This window comes from Patella vulgata, chromosome 5 (assembly GCF_932274485.2).
Source record: "Patella vulgata chromosome 5, xgPatVulg1.2, whole genome shotgun sequence".
Taxonomy (NCBI): domain Eukaryota; kingdom Metazoa; phylum Mollusca; class Gastropoda; family Patellidae; genus Patella; species Patella vulgata.
The window spans coordinates 34,718,824-34,735,476 of NC_065883.2; the positions used below are offsets into that span (position 1 = coordinate 34,718,824).

At 38.1% G+C, this 16,653-nt stretch overlaps 1 protein-coding gene across 1 annotated transcript; it reads left to right on the top strand.

The window, feature by feature from the left end:
* The first annotated feature begins 5,259 nt into the window (after positions 1-5,259).
* Positions 5,260-16,503, top strand: LOC130012885 (uncharacterized). Its single transcript, XM_056100972.1, has 4 exons — positions 5,260-5,669; positions 6,082-6,287; positions 13,536-15,283; positions 16,495-16,503. The coding sequence occupies exons 3-4, from the start codon at positions 13,772-13,774 to the stop codon at positions 16,501-16,503; spliced, it is 1,521 nt and encodes a 506-aa protein (XP_055956947.1). The 5' UTR covers positions 5,260-5,669; positions 6,082-6,287; positions 13,536-13,771.
* The last annotated feature ends 150 nt before the right edge of the window (positions 16,504-16,653 follow it).

Genomic DNA, 16,653 nt, shown 5'->3' on the forward strand with positions numbered 1-16,653 from the left:
TTGTAAGCTAGTATAAACGCTTGCTCACGTAGGTTTTTTCCTTTAGCAGGGAATTTGATGCAAATTAACTAGCATATTGATTATAGAAACTATATACTTTATATTTAAACAGCATCCATTATTATCACCAACAAATTTAAAGTATTCATCATTATTCACATGTGGAATTTACATCAATTTCTCAGTTCTCTTAAAGCAAGAATACACACTTCACCTTACTACATCCCAAAGAATTATCTCAGAAATCTAGATATCCTAATTTCCATATTCAGCAGTTTAAACCAAGAAGCGGAGAAAATATTTAGGTTTTCAAAACAAAATAGATTAAGAAATGAAAAATAAAACTGAATCTTACCAGAACATGTTTTATTGTCATTGTTGAGTGTAAAACCAGTATTACATGAACAACTGTAAGATCCTTCTGTATTATTACATACTTGATTACATCCTCCATTATTTGTATTACATTCATTAGTATCTTAAAACATAATTTAATTAGTGTTATTACATTAATCAATAAATACCTCCAATAGAGAGAGAGAGAGAGAGAGAGAGAGAGAGAGACTAACATATGGTCCAATCAATTTTATTTCAATAATTTGCTTGCGCGTAGGGGTCTTTAGCAATGGGAGGAAACCGAGGGATCTGTTGAAAACCCACAAAGTTGGAGAGGCAACCCTAACCCTTGTCATTTGAGTCAATGACAACTTACGATACAACGCGCACCCAAGTACCCAAGTGACCCTAACCCCCCACCCCAAATACCGCAAATAACGAACAAGGCTAGCAGCGGTTGGTATTGGGTAACTATTACTCACAAGTGCATTAAGTGAACAAGGCTAGCAGCGGTTGGTATTGGGAGCGGTTTTGATGGAATGGTAGGCGGTTTGGGGAACATTGAGGGGTGTAAAAGTAAAACAGACTACTCAATTAAACGGAGAAAATGAAGTTGGCAGAAAATAATTTAAGAATTTACTTTGCCTCTCAGTAAGCATTGTAAATGGACGGTATGTAATGACAAATCGTTCTGAAAATTGGGCCCTGGCTCAATCAACTTCTGTGACAAACATGGCTTCTAAACATGGATTTTTTGTAGCTTGGGTATCTCCTTGTGAATACAAAATTTTGAGAGAAATTTGAAGCAAATATTTGATAGATCAATTAGTTTGAATATGTTTTTAGTCCAAATATATATCAACTCACACAGTTTGTACGTGGGGAGGTATCTTTAAACTATAAAATATATTTATAAGTGACCATTGGTGTTTCAGTTATACAATGTTAATATATAAGTATTTATTACTGTGATCTGTAATTTACTTACCAACACAGAATGCGCTCACAAGCGAGTAACCGTCTTGACATACACAAGTATATGAACCAGGTATGTTACGACACACTTCTAGAGTTTTGGGGCAAATAGTATCTGCATTTGTGCATTCATCAATATCTATAAGAAGATCAGATTGTTTCAATATTAATACTTACGCCGTCATATTTGAAATTCACAGTCAACTTGCACTGACAAAGTCTGTTATTTTGAGATAGATATATTGTAATATTTATTACTATAGTTAAGTGTACAATCCAGTAGACGTGGTACAAACTAGGGTTAATCAGCGAACTGGATGTATGAGATGTGTTGTTGACGTTTGGGAAAGTAGGACGAGGGGAAATGTGTAGGGAGTGAAGTGCTGTAAAGGGATAGTTAGATGTATAATGAATGGTTAGAGTGGCTGTGGTGTTACGGTGAAATACTATGCCGCCACCGTAACACCACAGCTTTATGATTTGTTAGACAGGAGTGATGTAATGGGTGTCAACAACTGGGTATGCTGGTACCGTCGCAACGTAGCCGTGAAATATATATTGTGGGGGGAAGGGCGGAAACGGAAAAATATACAATGTTGACAGTATGTGCCAGGCATGAGGCTGCGCAGACCGAGCGGCAGCTCGATAGGGAATGTGTGGGAGGGTCACCCTCATAAAATTTTTTTTTTTTAAATTTCAGTTTTCTGTAAGCAGTGAAAACACTATTTTGGCATTGTTTGCGGGGTTAAACCTAAAAATCACATTAATACACCTATTGCACGATATTGTGAAACTAGCTGACGAAGACAGCTCGGGCAGCGATTGTTCGACTCGGGGCTGCTCTGTCAGTATCTAACAAACGCATTTAGTTCGCGTACAACTTTTAAAAACCGAATGTCAGTATGGTATTTCAAACATAATTGGTTATCGCAAAAACAGAGTAAACTGAAAGCGAGTAATCTCGACTCAAACCTATAGTCTATAGCCTACTTACTACACTCGTCACTAGGCTTCCTATATTATTGTTTGTGGACGGTTTACTACTCAGTGATAAGCCTGCGCCGCAAAAAGAGGTCTCGCCTTTTATTATTAGTATAATGACTCCCTCATGTGCGGCAGGTTAGTTTGCTTCTAAAAACACTGTTTTCCGTTCCAAAAAATACAAAAGTAATTTCCTACCAGATGACCATGGTTCTTTTCACCGAGACTAGATAATTTCTCTCGGTGTAAGGATATAGCTATGGATAAGTTCATACAAGGTCAATAAATCCGCGGTCACTTCGGGTCACACTGTTGAGAAAATAAACCGATGGGTTTGTTTAGTAGCAAATCGAGCGTGAATCAACTGAGTTTGTACTGAAAAATTTTTGAGTGATATGTATGAACTGTCTTCACACATTCGGTTTATAATTAGCGATACACAGGTACAGTGGCAAGTGTTGTACTTCACAGACTGTTTACCTCCGAACTACCTCCGCACGAAATCCCCGATTTGGGTACTTGTTAAAAGAAAAAGAAATAGTACCTGTGCGCATGCCAGTAAAAAAAACCTAAGAGTTCGCGCATAAAAATGCCCGAACGTACCAGGCACAAGGTCGTCTCGGAGAATGTTGCTTGGACAGCTGCGATTCCCTCTATTCTTCTCGAGCTCAATTTTTCGTCCCACCCGAAAGACTAGACACACTTTCTTTCTAGCAGGTACCACCACTGACATGTGAAAACTGGTCTTGACAATTCCCTCAATTACTCCCGGTCTAGCTCGGAATTTGAGCCGGCTTTTACTTGCCAGAGGTAGCGACGGTCCAGTTGGCTGACTGATCGACATACTCTTACTGAACATTTTGGTTGGGTTTCGTTGGCAGATTTGGAGTGGAATCGAGATTAATACCTCGCTAATATACATAGGGGGTTCAACCCTTCTTTTCTTCAAACTCCAATCTCAGCAGACGTTAAAATAATATATGTTTTATCTTCCGTATGACTCATGTAAAAATGACCAAAAAGTGACTAATGTAAAATCTACCGGTACAAGTGAGCGATGACAAAATGACCGATACAAGTGACTGGTGTAAAGCCTGCCAGTACAAGTGACCTATGCAAAACTTACCTGTACAAGTGACTGGTGTATAACTTACCGGTACAAGTAATTGAATTGTTGTTTAAAGTGTAACCACTTCTACATTCACATATAAATGTCCCATTCTTATTGACACAATTCTGCTGACATCCTCCATTATCTGTTTTACACTCATTGATATCTACAATATAATTTAAATGTAAAATTACGCCATTACAACTTTGTTTAAAACCACGGTGTAATTTCATCATCCTTTCATGTATATATTGATGAACAATATATATATATATATATATATATATATATATATATATATATATATATATATATGTTGTTCATCAATTTTAACAGTTTTTGATTTGTTGTTTATATAATAATACACACGTCTTGTTAGATGTACATATCCACTCAAATGCCATCTTCGATCACCACAAAGGTATGGTATCACAAATATGTTGTGAAATTAATTTTTTCCCAAATAAATAAGTAGTGGGATATGTAGACAGTAACAAACTATACCGGGCACGATACCTGTTGCTACTTTGATTTCAGAAGTCGAAGCTACTGGACCGACGGTAATCTCGGTACAATATTTTCAACAACCTAGTTGTTTAAATACAAAAACAACAACCATCTAATAAAGAATATGGACAAGGAATAAACACAGATGGCATATTTTAAAATTCTTTAGTGCTATGTCAATATAAAAAAACAAATATTGTTGAAAACTTAATTTACCAGTACAAACTCCGGATACGTCTGAAAATCCTTGTGGACAGGCACATGTATAGTTACCAATGGTGTTCGTACATACTTCATGTAATGGACATGGTATATCTACACACTCGTTTTTATCTGTAAATAGTTTTAAAACATATTTTGGATGGAGTCCTTGAAACTATTTTGGCGGTCCGTGAAATCGAAGGCGCCGGGAAGGTGGGGGTGGGGGCGTTGGGGAGTGGGGCGGGAAAAGGGACTTCCTATTGGGCAAGCGAGCCAGTCGAAATAGAAGCACAGGCAAATCAGGTGCGGATTGGAAATCTTATTATTCTAAGACTTGGGTAGCACCGCCCCCTCCACACTTCCTTGGAAATAAGGATACATGTATATTTTTAACATAAAATCAAACAATATACGTTATACTGCATACAGTCATTAAGTGTGTGAATTATTGAGAAAAATGATTTATGTTTAAAACTGATTTAATCATTAATATCTCTTTTCTTAAATTATTCCATCTTAATTACCTTGACAAATACCAGCGGCGTCCTTTGTATAGCCATCTTGACAATCACACCTATATCCGCCATCAAAGTTAACACATTTGAAATTTTGTGAACCACAGATAGTTTGGTTGTTACATTCATTAACATCAGTTTGACACGTACTACCAGTCCATTGATTATTACAGTTACAGGTACCGTCAGTCTTATTACATGATAATACATGACCAGCTACACATTGACATGTTTCTTGACAGTTAACTCCCCAGTGTGTACCATCACACTCTACAAAATGAGTAAATACAACTAATAGAACACAATTAAATACAATAAATAGCACACAATTAAATGCAATAAATACCACACAATAAAATATAATAAATAGCACACAATTCCATACAATAAATACATTATCCACCATGTATCTTAAAAATTTTGCAACGATAATGTTCTAATAAATAATTTTATTTAGTTGGACCATTGTGTTAATTCGAGAGAACATTAGTACCAGGGCAGTCTCTCAAAGGTTTGGGAGTCGCCACTGCTATCCCGAGACTGGCTGCTCAATTCCAGCATACATGGTCCAGTGTGTGTGTGTGGGTGTGGGTGTGCGTGTGGGTGTGGGCTGACGAGCCATCCCATGTGAGAAAAAGTGTGTGCTGAACAGACCCCTAAGAGTAAAAAATTCTGAGAGAGGATTTCCTCATAGTGAAGACCTGATCATAATGCCTAACAACCCCTTAGGAGAATGTTTTTGGTGGTCATAGATTTATCCTCACGAGGCTGCACTCATAACATATATATGTGCACATGCACTTAACATTTTACACACATTCCCATGCTAGCCAAGTTTTATTTGGAGTAACTTCCCTTATCCAATCATTTTGTCTAGAATATCAAGACATTCTGTACATTGGCCCTGTAAGGGAAATATATATCTGGATGTGCAGGACTACCCGAATTGCTCACACACCCGGTTTTCATTTACGTTCATATCCTCACCTGAATTTCTCACTGTCATTTGAGAAGAACTCACACAGACATTTTTCTGAGTACATGTAAGAAAATTATTACTGTTTTATTCCTACAAGATGTCTTTTATCATATTTTAGCTATTGATATAGTCATTTCCGATTCAGCTTATGAGCATTGAAGTCCTCTTGAGTCCGATTTTTCCACATTGGACTTTGTGTCATGGTCATGATGGTTCCGTGGATAGAACAGTTTGCCATTCCTCCATCTCGCGTGTCAATCTAGTCAGTCATTAGCATTTTGTCTAGGCTAATTTAGAGCCTATATTTGGATGATCAGTACAATGAAACCTTACATGTTAATTTTGTTTTCTTTACAAAGTGTCATTTCCGTCATTTGTGACTTGTGCATTCTATTGTTGGATGATGATTATGCGAATCTTTTTGCTTATGTCTCAACATATATTCACTGTGTGTACCTTATGATTATTTTGCTCAGAGTTTTTATGCAGATCAGCTCAGATCAACCAGAAAACTGAACCATTTGAAGCCAAGGCAACTAACCAGACTAGTGATGGATAAGTTTCATGTGAATGATAAAGTATTAGTAAATTGTGATGGGATATGGTGGCCTGGCTGGGTATCTGAATCAGAGAAAGAGAAATCTATTACTCATACTGTGTCATTTTTTGATGAGGAAGAAATGTAAGTATGAAAAAGTTTGATGCTAGGCCTAGATATATTGCAATAGACGTAATCCGGAATGACGTCAAATGGGTTGTTATTATAATACGGCCACTTTCAAGTTTAGCCTAACGTAAATTAGTAACTAAGCTGACTAAACGATATTCTTGCGAAACTTGCAACAGTGATAGCAGATATAAACGTAAAGATTATGTGAGATCGGTGTTACTTTCCTTCCGTTTCTGAAGTCGTCAATTAACATTGAACGATGTAGACACCGGTTAACACAACGCGGGCGTCCTCATAATGACCTTTCTGTAATTTTGATACAACGACACCATTCTGTTTGTTCAAAGTTAGACTATTTTTAAAGCATCAGCATTTTTGTCTCGCACATTTAAACAAATAAAAATATCCAGAATTAGTCGTAATTGAAAAACGATTAAAAAACAGAAATAAATATAGTATCTGATCCCACGGGGGCATAGCCAACTTATTCCAATAGGAATTACACAATAAACATAAAACACAACAGTTATGTGCAGCATCCAGAAAATCATACACCACCCTAAAAAAATAAAAGGTGCAAATAATGATCCTGCTTCAGTTATGTTTATTGTAGGCAAAAAATTGGACCTGTGAATTTTACTAAATTTTTGCGATTTAATAACAAAAGTGCTGATGCTTTAAAAATAGTCTATTTACATCTGAACAAACATAATGGTGCCGTTTTATCGAAATTACAGAAAGGTCATTATGGTGACACCCGCATTGTTTTACCCAGTGTCTAGCCTACATCGTCGGCATAGTTATTAATTTACGTTAGTCTAAACTTGAAAGTGGCCGTAGTACATGTTTAATAACATTGGTGAACGTTACTGATTGTACCCCGTCACATGAATTTCCATTTGGAAAAACCCATTGTGACGTCATTCTGGAGTAGGTCTATTAATTCACTGGTGAATTTTGCCTGAGCCTTAAAATTGCTGTGAACCCGTCACTCATGTATGTCTGTCATCACTTTGCAGGCACACCTGTCACCTTTCCATTGTATGATGGCACAGGCAAACCCTTAGATATGTGGGATTAGTGGCTTCTTTTGCCCTGCGGTCCTATTGATTGTTGGACTGAAACAAGGCTAATGACATAGGAATCGGTCTTGTCAAAACTTCAAACATTCATATCTTCGCTCAGAATAAAGTAATTTGACTGAAATATATTCATTTTGTATTACATGTATCTATTTTTAAACTATTATAGCGAGAACGACCAACTCTTTATCTAAATCTTACATAATGCATCTTTAAAAAAGCAAAAAATGTTACTGACTGCAAATAATATATGGTAGACACACGTAATAGCTATAACATGTACAAAAATCGTGACATTTGGAATAAAATTGAGAAAGATATGAGCATTATTCCAAATGTTGCGATTTTTGTACAAGTTATAGCTATAACGTGTGTCTACCATATATTATCTGCGGTCATTAGCATTTTTTGATTTTTAAGTAGATATTATCTAAGGACGTCGTACAATACTTCAAGATTGTGCACAGTAAATGCTTATTTTGGTCAGCCCATTTTTGAGTTAGAAAATCAGGAAAAATGAAATGAAATGGGGTTTAACGTCCTACTGTTTTGCTCCGAACTGGGCTAATGAAGACGGGCATACACCATACAGTGTGCTATGAGGGAAATTTTGCCCGGACAGCAGCACTACGGCCTACTCTTATATTGAATTCCAACTGTCAAGGGATCTTTTACGTGCACGCCAATGTGTACACGGGACCTCGGTTTTCCGTCTCATCCGAATGACTAGACAGCTGTCCTTGTCAGGCCCTCCGTCCTGCATCACTGACAAGGGGAAACCATGTCGGAAAATCTGAATGACCTTTCTCGGCCAATGCAGGGATCGAACACTCGACCTCCAGGCTAGCGAGCCAGCACCTCACCCACTTAGCCACCACGATCCCCCAGGAAAATGAAGCCACTGTGAATCATAATAATAAGTAATGGTTCTGACTCTGACTTATGTTAGGCCTGTTTAAATTTTGCTTTTTATACGCCCACATTTTCATGCGGACGTATTATGCCGTCGCCCCTGTCCGTCCGGACGTCTGGACGTCCGTTCACAATTTGTTTAAGGACACTCTTGAGCTCATAATTCTTATCCGATTTTGACTAAACTTGAAATATAGGTTTATCTCCAAAAGATCTCAGCTGCTTTCGATATTGCCATGTATCTGTTCGATACTTCATGGATTATGGCCCCTGTTTGTACGAAGAATCACGTTTTTAGCTTGTGGACCCTATAGAGGTCACAATTTTTATCCGATTTTGTTGAAACTTGAAATGTAAGTTTATAACCCAAAGATCTTGGTTCCTTTTGATATTCGCACATATCGGACCATAACTTCCTGAATTATGGCCCCTGAATGGACGAAAAATCACGTTTTTAGCTTGTGGACCCTATAGAAGTCATAATTTTTATCCGATTTAAAAACCTGTATTATTATATCACCATTACACCCTAAGGACGACTGAGTTCGAATTTCGGGAAAATCGACCCAAAATTGACTGACAAAATGGCCGCCGTTTGTTCCCAAAAAGCGTAAAAATATGGTATATCAAGGTTGTGGACCCTATAGAGGTCACAATTTTTATCCGATTTTGTTGAAACTTGAAATGTAAGTTTATAACCCAAAGATTTCGGTTCCTGTCGATATTCGCGCATAGCGTACCATAACTTCCTGAATAATGGCTCCTGATTGTACGAAAAATCACGTTTTTAGCTTGTTGACCCTATAGAAGTCATAATTTTTATCCGATTTAAAAACCCACATTATTATATCACCGTTACACCCTAAGGATGACTGAGTTCGAATTTCGTGAAAATCGACTCAAAATTGGCAGACAGAATGGCCGCCGTTCGTTCTCAAATAGCGTAAGAATATGGTATATCAAGGTTGTGGACCCTATAGAGGTCACAATTTTTATCCGATTTTGTTGAAACTTAAAATGTAAGTTTATAACCCAAAGATTTTGGTTCCTTTCAATATTCGCGCATATCGGACCATAACTTCCTGAATAATGGCCCCTGATTGTACGAAAAATCGCGTTTTTAGCTTGTGGACCCTATAGAAGTCATAATTTTTATCTGATTTAAAAAAACGTATTATTATATCACCGTTACACCCTAAGGACGACTGAGTTCAAATTTCGTGAAAATCGGCCCAAAATTGACAGACAAAATGGCCGCCGCTCGTTCCCAAATAGCGTAAAAATATGGTATATCAAGGTTGTGGACCCTATAGGTCACAATATTTATCCGATTTTGTTGAAACTTAAAATGTAAGTTTATAACCCAAAGATTTTGGTTCCTTTCAATATTCGCGCATATCGGACCATAACTTCCTGAATAATGGCCCCTGATTGTACGAAAAATCGCGTTTTTAGCTTGTGGACCCTATAGAAGTCATAATTTTTATCTGATTTAAAAAAACGTATTATTATATCACCGTTACACCCTAAGGACGACTGAGTTCAAATTTCGTGAAAATCGGCCCAAAATTGACAGACAAAATGGCCGCCGCTCGTTCCCAAATAGCGTAAAAATATGGTATATCAAGGTTGTGGACCCTATAGGTCACAATATTTATCTGATTTTGTTGAAACTTGAAATGTAAGTTTATAACCCAAAGATTTCGGTTCCTTTCGATATTCGCGCATAACTTCCTGAATAATGGCCCCTGATTGTACGAAAAATCGCTTTTTAGGTTGTGGACCCTATAGAGGTCATAATTTTTATCCGATTTAAATAAAATATTATTATATCACCGTTACATCCTAAGGACAGATGAGGTCGAATTTCGTGACAATCGGCTCAAAATTGACAGACAAAATGGCCGCCGTCCGTACTCAAATAGCGTAAAAATATGGTATATCAAGGTTGTGGACCCCATAGAGGTCACAATTTTTATCCGGTTTTGTTGAAACTCGAAATGTAAGTTTATACCCAAAGATCTTGGTTCCTTTCGATATTCCCATATATCGGACCGTAACTTCCCGAATTATGGCCCCTGATTTTACGAAAAATCGCGTTTTTAGCTTGTGAACCCTCTAGAGGTCATAATTTTTATCCGATTTAAAAAAAATATTATTATATCACTGTTACACCCTAAAGACGGCTGAATTTGAATTCTGTGAAAATCAGCCCAAAATTGACAGACAAAATGGCCGCCGTTCGTTCCCAAATAGCGTAAAAATATGGTATATCAAGGTTGTGGATCCTATAGAGGTCACAATTTTTATCCGATTTTGTTGAAACTTGAAATGTAAGTTTACAACCCAAAGATCTCGGTTCCTTTCAATATTCCACATATCAGACCGTAACTTCCTGAAATATGGCCCTGATTGTACGAAAAATCGCGTTTTTAGCTTGTGGACCCTATAGAGAGGTCATAATTTTTATCTGATTTAAAAAATCGTATTATTATATCACCGTTACCCCCTAAGGATGGCGGAGTTCGGATTTTGTGAAAATTGGCCCAATTTTGTCGGACAAAATGGCCGCCGTTCTTTCTCAAATAGCGTAAAAATATGGTATATCAAGGTCGTGGACCCTATAGACGTCACAATTTTTTATCCGATTTTGTTGAAACTTGAAATGTAAGTTTATGACCCAAAGATCTCATTTCCTATTGATATTCGCGCATATCGGACCGTAACTTCCTGAATTATAGCCCCTGATTGTACGAAAAATCGCGTTTTTAGCTTGTGGACCCTATAGAGGTCATAATTTGTATCCAATTTAAAAAACTGTACTATTATATCACTGTTGCACCCTAAGGACGACTGAATTCGAATTTCGTGAAAATCAACCCAAAATTGACAGACAAAATGGCCACCGTTCGTTCTCAAATAGCGTAAAAATATGGTATATCAAGGTTGTGGACCCTATAGAGGTCGCAATTTTTATCTGATTTTGTTGAAACTTGAAATGTAAGTTTATAACACAAAGATCTCATTTCCTTTCGATATTCGCGCATATTGAATTGTAATTTCCTGAATTATGGCCCTTGATAGTAGGAAAAATCACTTTCTTGTTAGCTTGTTCTCTATCCATCTCTCGAAAATGTGGGCGTATCCTGCCTGGCAGCCGCTGGTTTCATTCTGCTCTACATATATATCACATATAATTTTTCACAGTATTCATGTTACAAGTGCCTCGAAGATAAAAAGAATTAATGATCTTTCTGAGAGAGAATTTTCAGAATATATCAGAAAGGGTGAAGGTATTATTAATTAAAAAAAAACGTCTGTTCTGAATGCATTTGCATTCACCGAATCTTTTGCCTGTTTGATGTTGAGAACCTGCGTTTTAATTTCAAATTATAATTGAATCCCCCAATTTGATTTAATTGTCCCCCACCTTTTGAAGAAATGGGTCTGTCCGTCAGTCTGTCTGTCCGTCACACTTTTTGGGACACAATAACTAATTGAGTGTAGGTGTTCATTAGGTGCATGCCTTGACTGAGTTTGGTGATGAGCATTTTCTGCTTGGGTAAGTAGAGACTTCAATCTGATTGGTTGAGACTTTGGAACACAATAACTCCCCTTCTAATTGTGGTAGAATGTTCAAACTTCGTGTAGGTGTTTATTAGGTGCATGCCTTGACAAAATTCGGTGATGAGCATTTTCTGCTTAGGGTAAGCAGAGATAAGCAATTTGATTGGTTGAGGCTTTGGGACACGATAACTTTGATTCCAATTAAGTGAGAGTAATGAAACTTGGTGTATAGTTTCATAAGATCAATACCTTTACTAAGTTCGATAATGAGCATTTTCTGCTTGGGGTAAGCAGAGTGATAAGCAATTTGATCCAGACTTTGGAGCTCGATAACTTTCATCCTAATTGATAGAGAGAGGTGAAACTTGGTATATACATGTAGATTCATAACATCAATACCTTGACTAAGTTCGATGGTGAGCAGTTTCTGCTTAGGCTCAGTAGAGACTTCAATCTGCGTGGTCGAGACTTTGGAACACAATAACTCCACTTCTAATTGTGGTAGAATGTTGAAACTTCGTGTAGGTGTTTATTAGGTGAATGCCTTGACAGAGTTCAGTGAAGAGCATTTTCCACTAAGGGTAAGCAAAGATAAGCAATTTGATTTTTCAAGACTTTGAAGCTCGATAACTTTGATTCTAATTGAGTGAGAGAGGTGAAACTTTGTGTATAGTTTCATTACATCAATACCTTGACTATGTTCGATGCAAATTTTCTGCTGAGGCTAAGTAATGATAAGCAATTTGACTGGTTCAAGACTTTGGAACATAACAACTCTGCTTTTAATTGAGGTAGAATGTTCAAATTTTGTGTAGATGTTTATTTAGTGAATGTCTTGAATGAGTTCACTGATTAACATTTTCCACTAAACAGAGCTAAGCAATATTATTGGTCGATGCTTTGGGACACGATAACTTTGATTCTAATTGAGGGAGAGTGATGAAACTTGGTGTATAGTTTCACTACATCAAAACCTTGAATAAGTTCAATCATGAGCATTTTATGCTTAGACAAAGTATAGATAAGCAGTTTGGTTACTCGATGCTTTATAAAAAGATCAATGTGCAATTAATTAATGTGTCATCTATTTATTTTGGGATTTCGGCGGGGGACATCTGCCTCACTGTTGGCTTGTTTTCTTTATTTTATATTTGTTTTGGTTTGTTCTGTTTACCTTTTCAATATGCCAAAAAGTATTTGGCATGTCTTTCAATATTTAAAAAGGAACAAGACAGACAAATCAGTTGCAATAAACTAATTGAGGCGTTTTTCTCTTTAAATGAGACACAATAGTTAATTTAGAAAAATATTCTTGATCAATTTCTTGACTTCTTGTACATGTATAATCATGTGAGATTTTTTAATGATAATCCTGGTCTCAAATTTAAAAAAAAAAAAAAAAAATTTTTTTACGGATGATCTGTCTTGTTCCTCTTGTTAGTGTTACCATATTTCATTTGGATGAAAGATAATTATCTGGGATGGGACATACAAATAAATTACCGGTAGTTGATAGTCACTATGTCACAGTAACGGTAGCCTATAGGGAGTTCAAATTTGCAAAGGTATTTCAAAATTGACATGACATGTATATTACAAGTCAAAATTTCATAGGAAATAGCAGCATTTTAGTGATACAAAGTAGAGCTGGAGTTTCTACCTCTCCACTTACTTAGTGGTAAATTCTGTTTATTTTCAGAAAAACTGAAGAAAACTAACAGACTAAGACATCTGTTAGTAAAATTCACCAGTGATGTTAGTTTAATCGAAATAAAGGATTTCAACAGCCAAGACTATCTAGATGAATTGGTTCAGAAAATTGAATGCAAGCCTTACAATAAATTATTTGCAACAGATGATGATGATGATTCACTACCACCCCCACAAGCTGAAGAGAGAGAGATCAAGCCCATTCCTCCATCTTCACAAACCAGGATGATTGATGATGATGATCCACTACCATCATCACAAACTAAAGTGACAGAGATCAAGCCCATTTCCCCATCATCACAAACTAGTGTGATTGATGATGATCCACTACCACCCTCACAAGAGCCCATTCCTCCATCGTCACAAACCAGGATGACTTATGATGATGATCCACTACCATCCTCACAAGTTAAACCGACAGAGGTCAAACCAATTCCTCCATCTTCCCAAACCAGAATGATTGCTGATGATGATGAAGAGGATGATCTACTACCACCCTCTCAATCTAATCGGAGAGAGATAAAGACCATTCGTCCATCTTCACAAACCAGGTTGATGGATGATGAGGAATCACTACCACCTTCACAAGCTAAACCGACAGAGGTCAAACCCATTCCTCCATCTTCAAAAACCTGGATGATTGATGATGATGATCCAATACCACCTTCACAAGCTAAACCGACAGAGGTCAAACCCATTCCTCCATCTTCACAAACCTGGATGATTGATGATGATGATCCACTACCACCTTCACAAGCTAAACCGACAGAGGTTAAACCCATTCCTCCATCTTCACAAACCTGGATGATTGATGATAATGATCCACTACCACCTTCACAAGCTAAACCGACAGAGGTCAAACCCATTCCTCCATCTTCACAAACCTGGATGATTGATGATGATGATCCACTACCACCATCACAAGCTAAACCGACAGAGGTCAAACCAATTCCTCCATCTTCACAAACTAGTGTGGTTGATCATGATGAAGAAGATGATCCACCACCACCCACACAAGCTAAACGGAGAGAGGTCAAGGCCATTCCCTCATCTTCACAAACCTGGTGGATTGATAATGATGAAGAAGATGATCCACTACCACTCACACAAGCTAGAGGGAGAGAGGTCAAACCAATTCCTCCATCTTCACAAACTAGTGTGATTGATCATGATGAAGAAGATGATCCACTACCACCCACACAAGCTAAACGAAGAGAGATCAAGGCCATTCCCTCATCTTCACAAACCTGGATGATTGATGATGATCCACTACCACCATCACAAGCTAAACGGAGAGTGATCAAGCGCATTCCTCCATCTTCACATACCTGGATGATTGATGATGATGATCCACTACCACCATCACAAGCTAAACCGACAGAGGTCAAACCAATTCCTCCATCTTCACAAACTAGCATGATTGATCATGATGAAGAAGATAATCCACTACAACCCACACAAGCTAAACGGAGAGGGATCAAGGCCATTCCCTCATCTTCACAAACCTGGATGATTGATCATGGTGAAGAGGATGATCCACTTCCACCCACACAAGCTAAACCGAGAGCGATCAAGGCCATTTCCTCATCTTCACAAACCAGGTTGATTGATGATGAGGAATCACCCTCACAAGCTAAACGGAGAGGGATCAAGGCCATTCCTCCATCTTCACAAACCTGGATGATTGATGATTATGATCCACTACCACCCACACAAGCTAAACGGAGAGAGATCAATGCAATTCCCTCATCTTTACAAACTAGTGTGATTAATCATGATGAAGAAGATGATCCACTACCACCCACACAAGCTAAACGGAGAGCGATCAAGCCCATTCCTCCATCTTCACAAACTAGTGTGATTGATCATGATGAAGAAGATGATCCACTACCACCCACACAAGCTAAACGGAGAGGGATCAAGGCCATTCCCTCATCTTCACAAACCTGGATGATTGATGATGATGATGAAGAGGATGATCCACTACCACCCTCACAAGCTAAACAGAGAGCAATCAAGCCCATTCCGCCATCTTCACAAACCTGGATGATTGATGATGATGATCCACTACCACCATCACAAGCTAAACCGACAGAGGTCAAACCAATTTCTCCATCTTCACAAACCTGGATGATTGATGATTATGATCCATTACCACCCACACAAGCTAAACGGAGAGAGATCAAGGCAATTCCCTCATCTTCACAAACTAGTGTGATTGATCATGATGAAGAAGATGATCCACTACCACCCACACAAGCTAAACGGAGAGCGATCAAGCCCATTCCTCCATCTTCACAAACTAGTGTGATTGATCATGATGAAAAAGATGATCCACTACCACCCACACCAGCTAAACGGAGAGAGATCAAGGCAATTCCCTCATCTTCACAAACTAGTGTGATTGATCATGATGAAGAAGATGATCCACTACCACCCACACAAGCTAAACGGAGAGCGATCAAGCCCATTCCTCCATCTTCACAAACTAGTGTGATTGATCATGATGAAAAAGATGATCCACTACCACCCACACCAGCTAAGCGGAGAGAGATCAAGGCAATTCCCTCATCTTCACAAACTAGTGTGATTGATCATGATGAAGAAGATGATCCACTACCACCCACACAAGCTAAACGGAGAGCGATCAAGCCCATTCCTCCATCTTCACAAACTAGTGTGATTGATCATGATGAAAAAGATGATCCACTACCACCCACACCAGCTAAACGGAGAGGGATTAAGGCCATTCCTCCATCTTCACAAACCTGGATGATTGATGATTATGATCCACTACCACCCACACAAGCTAAACGGAGAGAGATCAAGGCAATTCCCTCATCTTCACAAACCTGGATGATTGATGATGATGAAGAGGATGATCCACTACCACCCTCACAAGCTAAACGGAGAGCAATCAAGCCCATTCCTCCATCTTCGCAAACTAGTGTGATTGATCATGATGAAAAAGATGATCCACTACCACCCACACCAGCTAAACGGAGAGGGATCAAGGCCATTCCTCCATCTTCACAAACCTGGATGATTGATGATTATGATCCACTACCACCCACACAAGCTAAACGGAGAGAGATCAAGGCAATTCC